The sequence below is a fragment of the Lissotriton vulgaris genome, chromosome 12 (genome assembly GCF_964263255.1).
Source record: "Lissotriton vulgaris chromosome 12, aLisVul1.2, whole genome shotgun sequence".
Taxonomy (NCBI): domain Eukaryota; kingdom Metazoa; phylum Chordata; class Amphibia; order Caudata; family Salamandridae; genus Lissotriton; species Lissotriton vulgaris.
Window position 1 is genome coordinate 788,169,552 of NC_141700.1, and position 16,043 is coordinate 788,185,594.

At 48.6% G+C, this 16,043-nt stretch overlaps 1 protein-coding gene across 1 annotated transcript in view; it reads left to right on the plus strand.

Moving 5' to 3' along the window:
* Positions 1 to 9,505: 9,505 nt before the first annotated feature.
* The window catches only part of ACTL6B (actin like 6B), a 212,195-nt gene continuing 205,657 nt past the window's right edge, over positions 9,506 to 16,043 (plus strand). Inside the window, exons 1-2 of the mRNA XM_086946186.1 lie at positions 9,506 to 9,633; positions 13,908 to 13,984. Coding sequence (XP_086802312.1) covers positions 9,609 to 9,633; positions 13,908 to 13,984 — 102 coding nt within the window. The 5' untranslated portion in view covers positions 9,506 to 9,608. The remainder of the gene's footprint in view (positions 9,634 to 13,907; positions 13,985 to 16,043) is intronic.

Genomic DNA, 16,043 nt, shown 5'->3' on the forward strand with positions numbered 1-16,043 from the left:
AGAGCGTTCTTTAGGGATTCAAAGGCTTGCGCTACAAAATGAGGAGGAGCCTTCAAGATCTCCTCGGTTTTGCTGTTCTTTTGTAGTAGATCAGTCAGAGGAGTAGCCAGTTGGGAAAACCCTGGTATGAATCGTCTATAATATCCCAACAGTCCAAGGAAAGCCCCTAAATCTTTTTTTGTCTGGGGAAAAGGGATTTGAGAAATGGCTGCTAATTTGGACTGTTGTGGTCTTATGACTCCCTCACCCAATAAATAACCTAAGTATCTGACCGTTTGAGAAGCTAGGTGACTTTTGGCTGGATTTATTCTTAATCCATGGGAACCTAGGGTCTTAATGACTTGAAATAGGTGGGACAGATGTTGATCACATGTATCACTGTAAATCACAATATCATCAATATAGGCACCGGCGTACCTTTCATGGGGTCTCAATATTGTGTTCATAGCTCTTTGAAATGTGGCGGGTGCACCATGTAAGCCGAATGGAAGCATTTTGAACTGGTATAACCCATCTGGCGTTGAAAAGGCGTTTTTTTCTCTGTCTTCTTTTTTCAAAGGTATTTGCCAGTAACCTTTACATAAATCTAGGGTACTGATATATTTAGCTCTTCCTATTCGCTCTACCATTTCATCAACCCGTGGAAGGGGATAGGTGTCAAATTCAGATATTTTGTTAACCTCCCGAAAATCTATACAAAATCTGACCAAACCATCAGGCTTTGGCACTAGTACAATGGGGGAGTTCCATTCACTTTGAGATGGTTCTATAATATCCATCTCCATCATTTTTCTGACTTCTTCTCTTATGGTTTGGCGACGAGACTCTGGTATACGATAAGGCGTCAACCGAACTCTTTTCCCAGGAGGTGTTTTGATAGTGTGTTCTACCAGAGTCGTTTTTCCTGGGACTGTGGAAAACACAGGGGCAAGGGCCTCTAAGGTCTTAATCAGGCTGTTTTTCAAATCTGGAGGAAGTTCAGGAGCAATACACTGATGAAACAAAGGAGCTTGGGGTTCTACGCTATTTACTGATACAGGTACCAGCCCTTCCCATTTTTTTAGTAAATTAACGTGATAAATCTGTGATAACTGCTTATGAGGATCCATCTCAATTCGATAAGTAACTGGGGTCACTTGTTCTATCACCTTATATGGACCCTGCCATTGTCCCAAAAGTTTCTGATCTGAGGAAGCCATCATAAGCAATACATGGTCTCCCACTTGAAAAGTCCTCTGCTTGGTTCCTTTGTGATATTGAATCTTTTGGGCAGACTGAGCATTCTCTAGGTTATTTCTGACTATCTCCCTGATTTGTCTCAAGTGAGTTTTTAAGTTCGAGACATATTCTGGAAGGGTATGTGTATTGTCTGGTTCTTTCTCCCATTGTTCTTGGGCCATATCCAATAAAGTGCGGGGTTTATGTCCATACAACAATTCAAAAGGGGAATATCCTGTACTTTTCTGCTCTTTACACCTGATAGCAAATAAAGCTAAGGGCAGTATATCTTCCCATTTTCTAGCTTCGAGAGCCAGCAATTTTTTTAAAGTAGTCTTAATGGTGGCGTTATATCTTTCCACCAGCCCGTCCGTTTGGGGATGGTAGGCTGCGGTCCTGAGTTGTTTGATCCCTAACTGAGTGCAAATGTCTCTCATCATTTTAGACACAAAAGGTGTCCCTTGATCAGTTAGGATCTCTTTAGGGAATCCTACTCTTGAAAACACACCAATCATTGCTTTAGATATATTGGCAGTGTCTGGTCGGCGTAGGGGTATAGCCTCAGGGAATCGTGTGGCATAATCCACTAATACCAGGACATATCTACATCCACTTCTGGAGGGTAGTAGAGGTCCAATGATATCCATGCCTACATGGTGAAAAGGTTCATCAATGATAGGGAGGGTGCGTAGGGGTACTCTGGGAGGCTGGTAACGACTATTCCTTTGGCAAATAGGACTTTCCCTACAATATCTTTTGACCTGCTGATATATCCCTGGCCAATAAAACTTTTCCAAAATATCTTTCTCAGTTTTCTCAACCCCGAAGTGACCTCCCAGGAGATGGCTATGTGCAAGATATAGTACTTTATCTCTGAATAGTTCAGGGATTAATAATTGCCCTTTCTGATTAGGATCTCCTTTCCTATATAATAGACCATTTTTCGTAAAGAAATAAGGACATACATGTTGTGGATCTTCCTCGCTGAAGGCCTTATTCCATGCTTCCTGAAGAACAGGATCCTCTCGTTGTGCAGCGTGGAAGTTTCTGTCTGTTTCCCATGGGTTTTCGATAGGTATAGCTGGCAGCACCATGGTGTCTCTGCCTTTCTCTGCCCGTCTCTGTCTGCGACTCTTCCGAGGTTTGGAAGTCGGCCATTCTCTATCAACCTCTCGGGAGAAAGGAGCAGTTGCTAGCCACTCCTCCTCAGGGAACGAGGACCCCTCTAACAACTGTGGCAATTTAGGATGATCGTTTCCTAGAATGGCCTGTTCAGGTAGCTGTGGTATTAATCCTACAGTTAAGGAGGTCCCGGTATCGTGGGGATGTTGGATTTGTACCCGGGTAGTGGGATATGGTTTTATATCTCCATGTACACACTTGATGGCTACCACCCCGTCTATAGGACCGAGGTTGTTTCCAAGCTCTTGTGGCCTGACAACGCTATGCCGACAACCAGTGTCAGCTAAAGCAGTAACGGGTTGTCCGTTTACAGTTACCGTACACCTATATGGTGGAGTCTTCTTTTCTGTGGGGGAGCAGTAATAGTTACGGGCCATCCCTATCTCCATAGGTTCTTCTTTTTGTGGACAAAATTTTGCAATATGCCCCATACCCCCACACTGATAACATTGAGGCCCCACTGAGGGTGGCCTGATAAATGGGACAGTGGGTAGAGGGCCACTGGGCATAATTGGAAAGGATTCAGGCTTCTTAACTACTATGGGTCGAGGTGGTCGGTGGTTAACACTTCCCCCTGTTTTCCCAGTCATGTCTTCTCGCCCTTTTTGAAAGTCCTGGGCTCGGCTATATGCACTAGCTATCTCTACGGCTGTTTCTAAAGTAAGGTTAGCCTGTTGTCAAACCCACCGTTGAATAGGAGGATGAAGGGAGGTGAGGTACTGTTCTAAATATATCTTGGCCATGATCCCATCCTTATCGGTGGTTGCAGGTTTTAGCCAGCGATCAGCCATGTCCTTCACCCTAAAATATAGAGCACGAGGGGTCTCTTGTGGTCCTTCCTTCATGTGTCGCAACTTTTTCCTATATGTTTCATCGTCTATTCCTAACCGTTCTAGAATACATTTCTTGATATCAGCATATGGCACGTTTCCTTGGAGAGTAGCTGCTTGATAAGCTGCTTGTAAGTCTCCAGATAATAGGGGACCCAGATATTGGCCCCATTTGTCTGCCGGCCATGATGCTGCGGTGGCCATTCTCTCAAAATTGCTAAAAAAGAAATCAGGGTCCTCTCCAGCCACATAACGTTGCAAGACTACGGATGGCAAAGTGGTAGGTCCTCTTTGATGTCCAAGGACCTCAGTAAGCTTGTCTAAGGCGGCTCCTTGGGTTTGTCCCTGTCCAGCTAATACTTTCTGGATTTTGTCGCGGTCTTCTTCTACCACCGTTAGGAAGCGTTCCATAACTTTCCCTAGATGTTCTTGATTCTCGGCCATCTTCGCTAAAGCAGCCTCCATTTCGCCTCTCAATCCCACTTCTGACACCACTTGTGGGAGGGCAGGTTTGATATACAGGCGAGGAGGCTTGAGAAGTGGTTTTGAAGTAAGTGGTTTATTGAAAACAGATGTGGTTGGGAATGAAGATTTAGATAGTCCCTGGTGTTCCTCCTCGTCAGATGAATCTGCAGATGAGCTGGATGTCTTGCTTTCCTTCTCCTGGTCTCCACGGTGTTCGTCCCGGAGGCTCATAGGAGGGGAATGAGACAGAAAAAGGAACCGTAAGTGTTCTGTTTTCTTGTTTAGTGTTTTGGTTTCCTACACCACACCGTTGTGCTCACTATAAGGATGAATTTGTGATGTGAACAAGGGAAGTAGGAATTAAGGTACTTGTGGGCCCAAGAAATAAGTGTGAAAGGAGAAAACAGGAGTGAGGGTTAGGGTCCTAACATCGTGTTCAGGAACAATACAAGTTCAGCAGTTAGATCTCAGCACCCCTAGAATGATGGTATAACCCGTGACGAAAGGCAGTGTAAATCAGGTGGTCGAAGCCTTAGGGGTCATGCAGCGTTTATCAAACACATATACCCTAATGCGTATCTTCAGTGCCTTTGCTGCCTACCCGACATCACCTCCCGCTTCCCTCCTCAAAACATATAGAATAAAGAACAAAATGACTTACAGGCCCCGCCGCAACTCTCATCCGAGTTGCGCCGCTCTTCAGCCTCCTCCGGGCACCACCAGTCTTCACACCAGCTCTCGTCCCCGTCCTGGCTTCCTGGTATCCCGGTGTCTCGACTCTCGGGTCCCGCGTCTTCACTCCGCTCTCCTGGGTCTTCAGGCTTTGAAGTAACGGGTCCCGCGTCTTCTCTCCGCTCTCTCCGTGCTATGTCGGGTCCCGCGTCTTCTCGGCGTCTCCTCTCTCCTCCCGCGCCACTGACGACCTCTTCCCTTTGACCTTTGAGCCTTTTCATTGGCTCGGGGCCGTCGCTTCCTGTTGCCGTCCAATCCACTTCCGGGTCACGCCGCTGGTCGCGTTCCTGTGGAAAACAAGTAGATTGTGGAAGTCCTGTGTGTTGCTTCCGTGTTGGTTCCCGAGTAAACGGTGTTCCATCCAGTGTATTAAAGGTAAGCCCCGGGTCTTCCTCACAGAAGCACTCAAGTGAGTGCTTTTCACTTGTAAGGATTCGTTATTTACCACCAACTACAAGTTGGTGGTAAATAACGAAAACCGTTAAAAAAGAAACTGTGCTTTTTTAACAGTGCCATGTGGCAGACATACATGCCCTTAGGGCATGTATGTGTGCCACATGTGCACCCATGCACTATTCAGGGTTGCAACAGGGTGTCAATGTGACACCCTGCCACCCTTGTAGGTCTTCTCCCTCTTACCGATTCGATATTTACCGTTTCGATATTCCCCATTCATTTCTATGGGCCTCCAAGCCCATAGGAATGAATGGGGAATACCGAATTGGTAAATACCGAATCGATATTTACCGATTCTGTAAAAATGACTGAATGAATACCTACATACCATTTACCCATTCTAAAATATCGAATCGGTAAAATTCGGTATTTTAGAATCGGTAAATGGTATTTACTTACATCTGGCCCTCAGTGTTTTAATTATTATGAAAAAAAAGTGGGGGCGTTCTGTAAAAGAGGCATGTTTTCTTAACATCACTGCGAGAAAAAAAAATCAAATGTTGCCAGGACTCTTTCTTCACGGAATAGTTCACAATGTTGAACCACATCTGAAATAACTGAGTCCACTACTGCACAGGCCTCCTGCTCAACCCGCACACATTTATGGGTCTGGCCAGCAAGAGACTGGAAATACACATCTCCGCCCCTTTGGTGAAATGGAGGTAATAGAGGCCCAGTTGCCTCTGGAAAGGCCGCTCAGGCACCCACTGGGCCCCTGGCGGCATCTGAACATCACAGACACAGCCCAAATCATACTCCATGCTGCCCAGAACAGCGGCCCACAGCGGCAACTCAGAAACCGCCCCATCACCCATTGGCCGAGTGCAAGCCTTACAATCGGACAATGCACGCAGCCACAGAAACAGATCCAGAGGTCGAGCCTTCACATACATGGCTCCTAAAGCATGGAACGACCTCCCACTCCACATCAGAGCCTCCTCCTCTCTTTTTGAAATTCAACAAGAAGTTGAAGACCTGGATTTTTGAGTAATCTCTAACGCTTCACTCGTTGCCAGCCTCACGCACCTGCGAAGCCCCAGGATACCCTCACTGGTGATGGTGCTACACAGGGCACAAGTCCTAAAAAAAATAAGTGGGGGGACTAACCTAGTTAATTTATTTATTTATTTATTTATTTATTAAAACATTTATAGAGCGCGAACGAAGGCCCGTGGGCATCTCAGCGCTAAGAATCTCTGCAGTGTTTAACCAACAAGGGGAGCTAGAGTTTACAGATTAAAAAGCCAGGTCTTGAGTTGCTTGCGAAAAGACCAGAGTGAAGTACTTGTTTTAATCGAGTGTGGCAAGGTGTTCCAGAGTTTAGGTGCGGCTACAAGGAATCTTCTGTCTCCCCATGAGACAGATTTGGTACGGGGTACCACCAATTCGTGTGAACTGGAGGAGCGTAGTGTTCTGGAGGAACTGTAGAGGATGAGATTTTGAGTAAAAAAGGCAGGTCCGACGTTGTGTAGAGCCTTATACACTATGCAGAGGGTCTTGAACTTGATTCTTTTTCTTACAGGAAGCCAGTGCAACTTTCTAATAGTTTCTGACACAGATTGATGTTTCAGGATTCTTCGAAGGAGCCTGGCGGCTGCGTTTTGAATGATTTGCATTTTGTGTAGCACTTTTTCTTGGACACTTAGAGACAGAGCATTACAGTAATCTAATGTAGACAATACCAAGGAGCTCACCAGGGTTTTTCCAGCTTTCTCGGGAAGAAATGGCAAGATTTTTTTGATGAGCCGTAATTTGTGGAAGGCCGAGGAGGAGATCTGGTTTGCGTGGGGGAGGAAAGTGAGGCGATTGTCGAACATGACTCCCAGATTCCTCACCTTGCTGACCGGAGCCGGTGGATGGCCTAGTGATAGCGGCCACCAAAGGGAGGACCATTCCGGGGTCAAGTTTCCGAAAATGACCACTTCCGACTTGTCGGAATTTAGTTTCAGACAATTGGAGGCCATCCAATTCCCTATTGCCAACATGCCCTGATTAAAATTATTGGCTATTTTGTGCCCATCATTCCTGACGGCAAGGAACAGCTGGGTGTCATCTGCGTAGGATGTAAGGCTCATCCATGAGTATGCAAGTGACATCACGGCGCGTGACATCATAAGAAGTGACATCAGATATGAAGCCCTCAAATATATGTTTAACAAGTCTATCATGAGTACATTGGAGCACAATTCGAGTATACAGGGAAACCCTCCTGATTTAGGCAGAAGATTCATCGTTTATTTAGTCTTATTTTATTTATTCATGTTTAGAGACAGAAGATTCCCACTTTTGTAAGCCACACATAAAACAATGTGGCCTTTTGATAGTGTAAACTTCCTCTACTCATTGTGCTTTACAAGAAAAAATAGTGATATTTAAATTATTACAACGCCTCCTCAGGGGTAGTCAGCACTATATAAATGGTATTTTGTGTAGATACTGGGAAAGACCATCACATCTGACATTCTTACAGCACATGCATTTCGACCTAAATGGAATCTGAACAAAGGGAAAAGCTGCCTCTCTTAAGTATGCGTTAAGTGCTAACAAGGTGTGAGCCTTTGTTTCCCCTCTCCTGCATTTGCTTCTAGGTGTGAGGCTCCTGACTGCTGTCAAAAGGAGGCCTGATAACCCTCAGATTCAGCCTTTGTTAAGGCCCAGCAGGAGTCTGAAATAAGAGAGCTGCCTCCCGCCTGCACGTTGTTATGGGTTGAAAGCAGATAACAACGTGTAGGCGCTGCTGAATGTGTCTTGGTGTTTGCAAATGACACCGGCACGAATTCAGCATATTTTTCAGTGGGGCCCAACCTCTTGGCAGGGTGGACGGCGTCCACCCTGTGAAAAGCTATCTACAAGACTGCCTGTATCACCCACAAAGCCTTGCACTCCTCCTCTCCTCGCTACCTGTCGAATAAACTGAAACTCTCTGGAGGCTCTAGACCTTCTCGGAATGTGGAAAATGTTCTGCTTGAACCCCCCACTTTCAAGAAGGAAAGATCGATGGCCCAATCCTTTTCAGGCAGCGCAGTGAGAATCTGGAACTCTCTCCCGCCTCAGCTCCGGACTACCTCCTCCTCTCAGGCCTTCAAACGGGACCTTAAAGTTCTCCTCCTCCAAAGACACCTCCAAGTCTAACTCACACCCTTGCCTTCGTTTGAAGGAAGACCTCCCATTACTGGAAAGTCTTTTGGCCAGGAGTATGGTCTTCCTCCCCAGTGTGTTTTGGTAGTTTAAATGTTTAGTAATATCCCAACACCTGTGTATGGTACCCTTTTGGAACTTGTACACGTCACTTTTGTTTTATAACACACTGTTCGCTACCTCACACATTTTGTTTGTTTTAGATACTTGTACAAGTGCCTCCATTGCCTACGTAACGTTTGTTCTTGTGATGGAGTGTCTGCCTTTTATTGCAGTATTATACTTCTACTTGTATTTTGTACATCTTTGTAACCTGCACCCATTCACTTTTTTCTCCTGTAATGCACCGACTGCTACCTCATGTATTTTGGTTGCTCACTAGTGTCACTTTTGATCCATGTAACTTATTGTATGCATTTGTATTTTGTTCCTGTATTTCATTATTGGTCCTTATGTGAAGCGCTCTGACACCTTCGGGTAAAGTCTGCGCTATATAAAATTGCATAAATAAATAAATAAATAAAGAGTGGGTGGACGCCGTCCAACCGTGTGTACCCCCGACTTGTGCCCTGGTGCTACATAAATATAGAAACAATGACATCATGCCAGGGATAGGACATGCGAGATACAAGTACTATAGCCCAGTTTAACAGGCACATTAACCCATCAAGCCATTTTACCTGGATTGCCTGTCACACACACTCTCTCTCTTTCTCTGTATTCCCCCCCCCCACCCCCCCCCCCCCCTCCTAGAATTGACTCCCACTGAGCTTTCTGGCCATGGAAGCTGTGAACAGCAAGTTATGTATGTCTCTCTACAACAGACACACTCGCCTACTGAGCTAGCTTATTAGAGCTCGAATTGTGAATTCCTCTGATTGCAATTCAGTACTTGGCATACACACATCATCTGGAGCCTGAACAGGAACCCACTGAGCAGCCTTTAAATTGGTTTGATTGTATATTGCATGCTTTGGCTAACCTAAATGAGCTTGAGCCTGGAAAATGCAAAAGGAATGAGCAACCGGTGCATGAACCCACTGAGATTCCAATTTTGGATGAGCACGTTGTCCGCAGGCCTCTGCATCAGGAGCACCGACTCAGACCAGCTTTGTGGTCCTCTGTGACATGCATCATGGCAGCCATCCCTCCAAAAGCATCTTCTTCCTCCCTCCCAAACAATGAGGACCTTGGTGCCGTCATGACGTCAGGGCGCGACGTGTGACGCCCCTCCCCGGAGGCCGCGAAAGCCAGACGTCTATTTTAAAGCACATATTTGTATTTACAGATATATTTATATATTTTTATCACATTTTCCTCCCTCCCTTTGCCGGGCGGTTCCTTTAAGAGCCCGAGAGGTGCGAGCCGGATCGACCCGCCCACTTCCTGCTGCCAGCCAATCGGAAGCGTCGACCGTCGGCTGTCCTGTCCTGTGATTGGTTAGAAGATAGGGTCATTCTCCAAATTTTTTTGGGGGTGGGGGGAGGAAAGAGAAATTGGGCTGTGCATCCAGCCAGCCTTCTTCAGCTGCTTCTGCATCATCATCATCTTCAGCAGCAGCTGCAGGGCTGCCGGGGAGCGGCCAGGATGAGCGGGGGTGTGTATGGAGGAGGTAAGGCAGCACAGGGCCTGGTGAGTGCACCCTCCATGCACAAGTGCGGCAGGGCTTGTGCACAGCTCTGCCAGGGAGCCCCAGACGTGAGCTGCAGCACCACTGCTATTACAGGGCTGGGACCCACACCTGGGAGTGCCCGTGCACCTCAGACCTGCCCTATGCTATCTCTGCTATTGCAGCACAGGGGCACACACCTGTGCACCTCAGACACGCCCTATGCCATCTCTCCTATTGCATCATAGGGACACACACACACCTGTGCCAGTGCACCTCAGACCTGTCCGATGCCTTCTCTGCTATTGCAGCACAGGGGCACACACCTGTGCACCTCAGACCTGCCCTATGCCATCTCTGCTATTGCAGCACAGGGACACACACACACACCTGTGCCATTGCACCTCAGACCTGTACGATGCTTTCTCTGCTATTGCATCACAGGGACACACACACCTGTGCACCTCAGACCTGCCCTATGCCATCTCTGCTATTGCAGCACAGGGACACACACACACACTTGTGCCATTGCACCTCAGACCTGCCCTATGCTATCTCTGCTATTGCAGCACAGGGGCACACACCTGTGCACCTCAGACACGCCCTATGCCATCTCTCCTATTGCATCATAGGGACACACACACACCTGAACCAGTGCACCTCAGACCTGTCCTATGCTATCTCTGCTATTGCAGCACAGGGACACACACACACACACACCTGTGTACCTCAGACCTGCCCTATGCCATCTCCCATATTGCAGCACAGGGACCCACACACACCTGTGCACCTCAGCACTGCCCTCTGCTATCTCTCCTATTGCAGCACAGGGACCCACACATACCTGTGCACCGCAGACCTGCCCTATGCCATCTCTCCTATTACAGCACACGGACGCACACACACCTGTGCACCTCAGCCCTGCCCTACGCTATCTCTCCTATTGCAGCACAGGGACCCGCACACACCTGTGCAACTCAGCCCTGCCCTATGCTATCTCTACTATTGCATCACAGGGACCCACACACACCTGTGCACCTCAGCCCTGCCCTATGCCATCTCTCCTATTGCAGCACAGGGACCCACACACACCTGTGCACCTCAGCACTGCCCTCTGCTATCTCTCCTATTGCAGCACAGGAACCTCCACACACCTGTGCACCTCAGCACTGCCCTATGCCATCTCTCCTATTACAGCACAGGGACGCACACACACCTGTGCACCTCAGCCCTGCCCTACGCTATCTCTCCTATTGCAGCACAGGGACCCACACACACCTGTGCACCTCAGCCCTGCCCTATGCCATCTCTCCTATTGCAGCACAGGGACCCACACACACCTGTGCACCTCAGCACTGCCCTATGCTATCTTTCCTATTGCAGCACAGGGACCTCCACACACCTGTGCACCTCAGACCTACTCTATGCTATCTCTTCTATTGCATCACAGGTACCCACACCTGGGAGTGCCAGTACATCTCAAACCTGCCCTATGCCATCTCTCCTATTGCATCACAGGGACCCACACACACCTGTGCACCTCAGACCTGCCCTATGCTTTCTCTCCTATTGCAGCACAGGGGCCTACACACACCAGTGCACATCAGCCCTGCCCTATGCTATCTCTTCTATTGCAGCACAGGGACCCACACACACCTGTGCCAGCGCACCTCACTCCAGCCCCCTATGCTATCTCTTCTATTGCAGCACAGGGACCCACACACACCTGTGCCATTGCACCTCACACCAGCCCTATGCCATCTCTTCTATTGCAGCACAGGGACCCACACACACCTGTGCCAGTGCACATCAGACCTGCCCTATGCTATGTCCCCTATTACAGCACAGGGACGCACACACACCTGTGCATCTCAGCCCTGCCCTATGCCATCTCTCCTATTACAGCACAGGGACGCACACACACCTGTGCACCTCAGCCCTGCACTATGCCATCTCTACTATTGCATCACAGGGACGCACACACACCTGTGCACCTCAGCCCTGCCCTATGCCATCTCTCCTATTACAGCACAGGGACGCACACACACCTGTGCACCTCAGCCCTGCACTATGCTATCTCCTCTATTAGAGCACAGGGGCGCGCACACACCTGTGCACCTCAGCCCTGCCCTATGCCATTTCTCCTATTACATCACAGGGACGCCCACACACCTGTGCACCTCAGCCCTGCCCTATGCCATCTCTCCTATTACAGCACAGGGACGCACACACACCTGCGCACTTCAGCCCTGCCCTATGCCATCTCTCCTATTACAGCACAGGGACGCACACACACCTGTGCACCTCAGCCCTGCCCTATGCCATCTCTCCTATTACAGCACAGGGACGCACACACACCTGTGCACCTCAGCCCTGCACTATGCCATCTCTACTATTGCATCACAGGGACGCACACACACCTGTGCACCTCAGCCCTGCCCTATGCCATCTCTCCTATTACAGCACAGGGACGCACACACACCTGTGCACCTCAGCCCTGCACTATGCTATCTCCTCTATTAGAGCACAGGTGCGCGCACACACCTGTGCACCTCAGCCCTGCCCTATGCCATTTCTCCTATTACATCACAGGGACGCCCACACACCTGTGCACCTCAGCCCTGCCCTATGCCATGTCTCCTATTACAGCACAGGGACGCCCACACACCTGTGCACCTCAGCCCTGCCCTATGCCATGTCTCCTATTACAGCACAGGGGCGCGCACACACACCTGTGCACCTCAGCCCTGCCCTATGCCATGTCTCTTATTACATCACAGGGACGCCCACACACCTGTGCACCTCAGCCCTGCCCTATGCCATCTCTCCTATTACAGCACAGGGACGCGCACACACACCTGTGCACTTCAGCCCTGCACTATGCCATGTCTCCTATTACAGCACAGGGGCGCGCACACACCTGTGCACCTCAGCTCTGCCCTATGCCATGTCTCCTATTACAGCACAGGGGCGCGCACACACCTGTGCACCTCAGCCCTGCCCTATGCCATGTCTCTTATTACATCACAGGGACGCCCACACACCTGTGCACCTCAGCCCTGCCCTATGCCATCTCTCCTATTACAGCACAGGGACGCGCACACACACCTGTGCACTTCAGCCCTGCCCTATGCTATCTCTTCTATTACAGCACATTTTTCTTTTTTTTTAAAATGCATCCTGTTTTCCTTTAAGTAAAACGCGCTGCATATAAAAAACAGCTTTATTTAAAAGCAGTCACAGACATGAGGGTCTGTTGACCCCAGCAGGCCACCATCCATGTGAGTGCTAGCCATTTCTAATGGGGTCGCAGATTGTTCCTGCCTCATTAATATTAATGAGGCATGCAATTTGAGACCCCATTAAAAATCGCAAACAGTGTCTAAGACACTGTTGTGCATCCCAATTTGCGAGTCGCAAATGCGACGCAATTTACAAGTCGTAAATTGGTGGGTCGTACATCTAGCCCTTAATCCTCACTGGAATCAGCTTTTGTTATTTCAGTGCTAGGGCTAGCACAGAGGTCTTCGGTACCTCACTCTTGACACCCCCCGCTGTTGTGCTGGTGCTGGGAACCACATTCTGCTCTGTCAATACAGCATCATACTGCCCTAAGAACCCTTAGCTGTGTCATATCTGGGACCTTACTCGTGCTCTTGCAATATGATTCAACCTTAAAAGGACCTAACATTTTTGAAATGTTTACACTGCAACACTATCTGGTCAAAGGCTTCACCTCATTAGTACTACATTGACACCCAAATACAGAGAAAAGCAGGAGAAAAGTGACCGGTCAATCTTCCCATGCTTTTTGTATCTTTTGAGCCAATGTATACAGCTGATGATGAATTTTGTGGCAAACGTGGCAAATCGATAACTATGTGCAAAATGCGGTGGTTGCAGAATCGCAGAATTAAAGATGCCCTGACCATATCATACTGTGCACATGCTAGTCTGTTGTCCAACACTATCCCAACTCACCTCAACCCTAGCCTGCGGCACAACCTGTCATACCTGTACAGCAGCCGACCCCGCCCTGTCAAGGCACCTCACTCCACACCCGCCTCACTCACTGTTATTCATTTTGTGGACCTAAGCTTTGTGGTTACTTTTATCCAGGTTTTTTTCATAATTTACTATGCAGACTTTTGCTCACTCATTAGTGGACCTGGTTATGATCTCTTTTGCCTCTTCCTGACTTTTTATTTCTTTCCCTCTTCCCCTTCTCCTTCCCTTTCCCCCCCACCTCACCCCACCACCCTCTTGTCTCTGGTCAGATGAGGTGGGCGCCCTGGTTTTTGACATCGGCTCTTTCTCTGTGCGGGCAGGCTATGCAGGCGAAGATTGCCCAAAGGTCAGTTTTATGCACTTTTACTCTCTCTCATTTTGGTTATTTTGTCATCACACAACTCCAAGTTCACTTTGTGTTTGTATTTGCCTGAAGTGAAACAGCGGATACTGTGCAGAAGGTAGGGAGTGTGTAGTGTTGTGTGATCATGTGCATTACGACCCTTGTGGTCCTCGTCTCCAACGCCTTCAGCTGGTGCAGAACCAGGCAGCCCGCCTGGTATACGGCCTATCTAAATCTCACCACTCCTCTCCCCTCCTCATTGCTCTTCACTGGCTCCCTATCAAACAACGGGCCCTCTTCAAACTTGGATGCCTTACTTTTCAAGCTCGGGCGGGCACGGCTCCTGCCTTTATCTACTCTGCCATTACCAACTACTGCCCTCCTAGAGATTACGCTCATCCACCAAATCCCTATTAGTCACTCTCCGCTTCAAGAAACAACGATTGGGAGGCCAGAAATTCTCGGTCCTTGCTCCCATCTTTTGGAACACTCTCCCGCCCCCTGTCAGACTCTCCCCCTCCTATATGGAGTTCCGCAAGGCCCTTAAAACTTTTCTGTTCCAGCAAGCTTTTAGCCCTTAGTCCATTGTGCCCTCCTTGCTCAGAAATCCCCCCAGCGCCAAGAAACTGCATAGTGAACGTGCGCTCTATAAATTCCTAAAAATTCAAATTCAAAATTCAAATTCGTCGGACTCCTTACAAAGTTATGTAATCACTTGGGAGGTATCTGGGTGCGGTCAATAAAGATTATGATGTATTACGTTCAGTCAACGGTTGCATGCCAAAGAATAAAGATGCGTGTTAAAGAGCTCCTCGTGTGGCGTGGTCATTTGCGTGCTCCCAGGCTAGGGAGGATGCTGCAGAGTGCAGTCTGCTAAAAGTTAGGCATAAGTAAAGTAGCCTGGCATTCCCCCTCAGAATGCCGCAGGGGCACGAGATCTGTGGCAAGGTGGCAAATGCTTTCATTCCTTTTAGGTGGGTGGATAAAGGTCTGGCTCTCAGGCTAGGGGGTGCAGTGCTAAGCTTTTGCATTTCTTTTCCTTTGGTTAATGCCTGCTCAGTGAAGGAGAGAATCGATTTACAAAAGGGGGTGGTGATGAACAGAGTGTCTGAATTGAGCAGACCACTCTTACCCAGTCCAAAGATCAGGGCTTGATCCATCACCGTTATTTATCTCACTGCCCCATCCCAGCTCAGAACCTGGCTATATGCAAATCAGTCTGTCCCTGGCCCAGTGCATCATGGGAACAGGGCAGACTAAACTACCAAGCCAATTCTTTACCAGAAAGGAGACAAGCTACCGGGGACCGGTTTCTGGCATTTCAGCCTTCTTCGGCCCGGCTTGCTTGAATCCTGATGATGCAGTAAGAAAGGGACTCACGTCTGAGTATACCCTGCCACACCTATAGTGGCCAAAATCGATTTACAAAAGGGGGTGGTGATGAACAGAGTGTCTGAATTGAGCAGACCACTCTTACCCAGTCCAAAGATCAGGGCTTGATCCATCACCGTTATTTATCTCACTGCCCCATCCCAGCTCAGAACCTGGCTATATGCAAATCAGTCTGTCCCTGGCCCAGTGCATCATGGGAACAGGGCAGACTAAACTACCAAGCCAATTCTTTACCAGAAAGGAGACAAGCTACCGGGGACCGGTTTCTGGCATTTCAGCCTCTTCGGCCCGGCTTGCTTGAATCCTGATGGAGCAGTGAGAAAGGGACTCATGTCTGAGTATACCCTGCCACACCTATAGTGGCCAAAATCGATTTACAAAAGGGGGTGGTGATGAACAGAGTGTCTGAATTGAGCAGACCACTCTTACCCAGTCCAAAGATCAGGGCTTGATCCATCACCGTTATTTATCTCACTGCCCCATCCCAGCTCAGAACCTGGCTATATGCAAATCAGTCTGTCCCTGGCCCAGTGCATCATGGGAACAGGGCAGACTAAACTACCAAGCCAATTCTTTACCAGAAAGGAGACAAGCTACCGGGGACCGGTTTCTGGCATTTCAGCCTCTTCGGCCCGGCTTGCTTGAATCCTGATGGAGCAGTGAGAAAGGG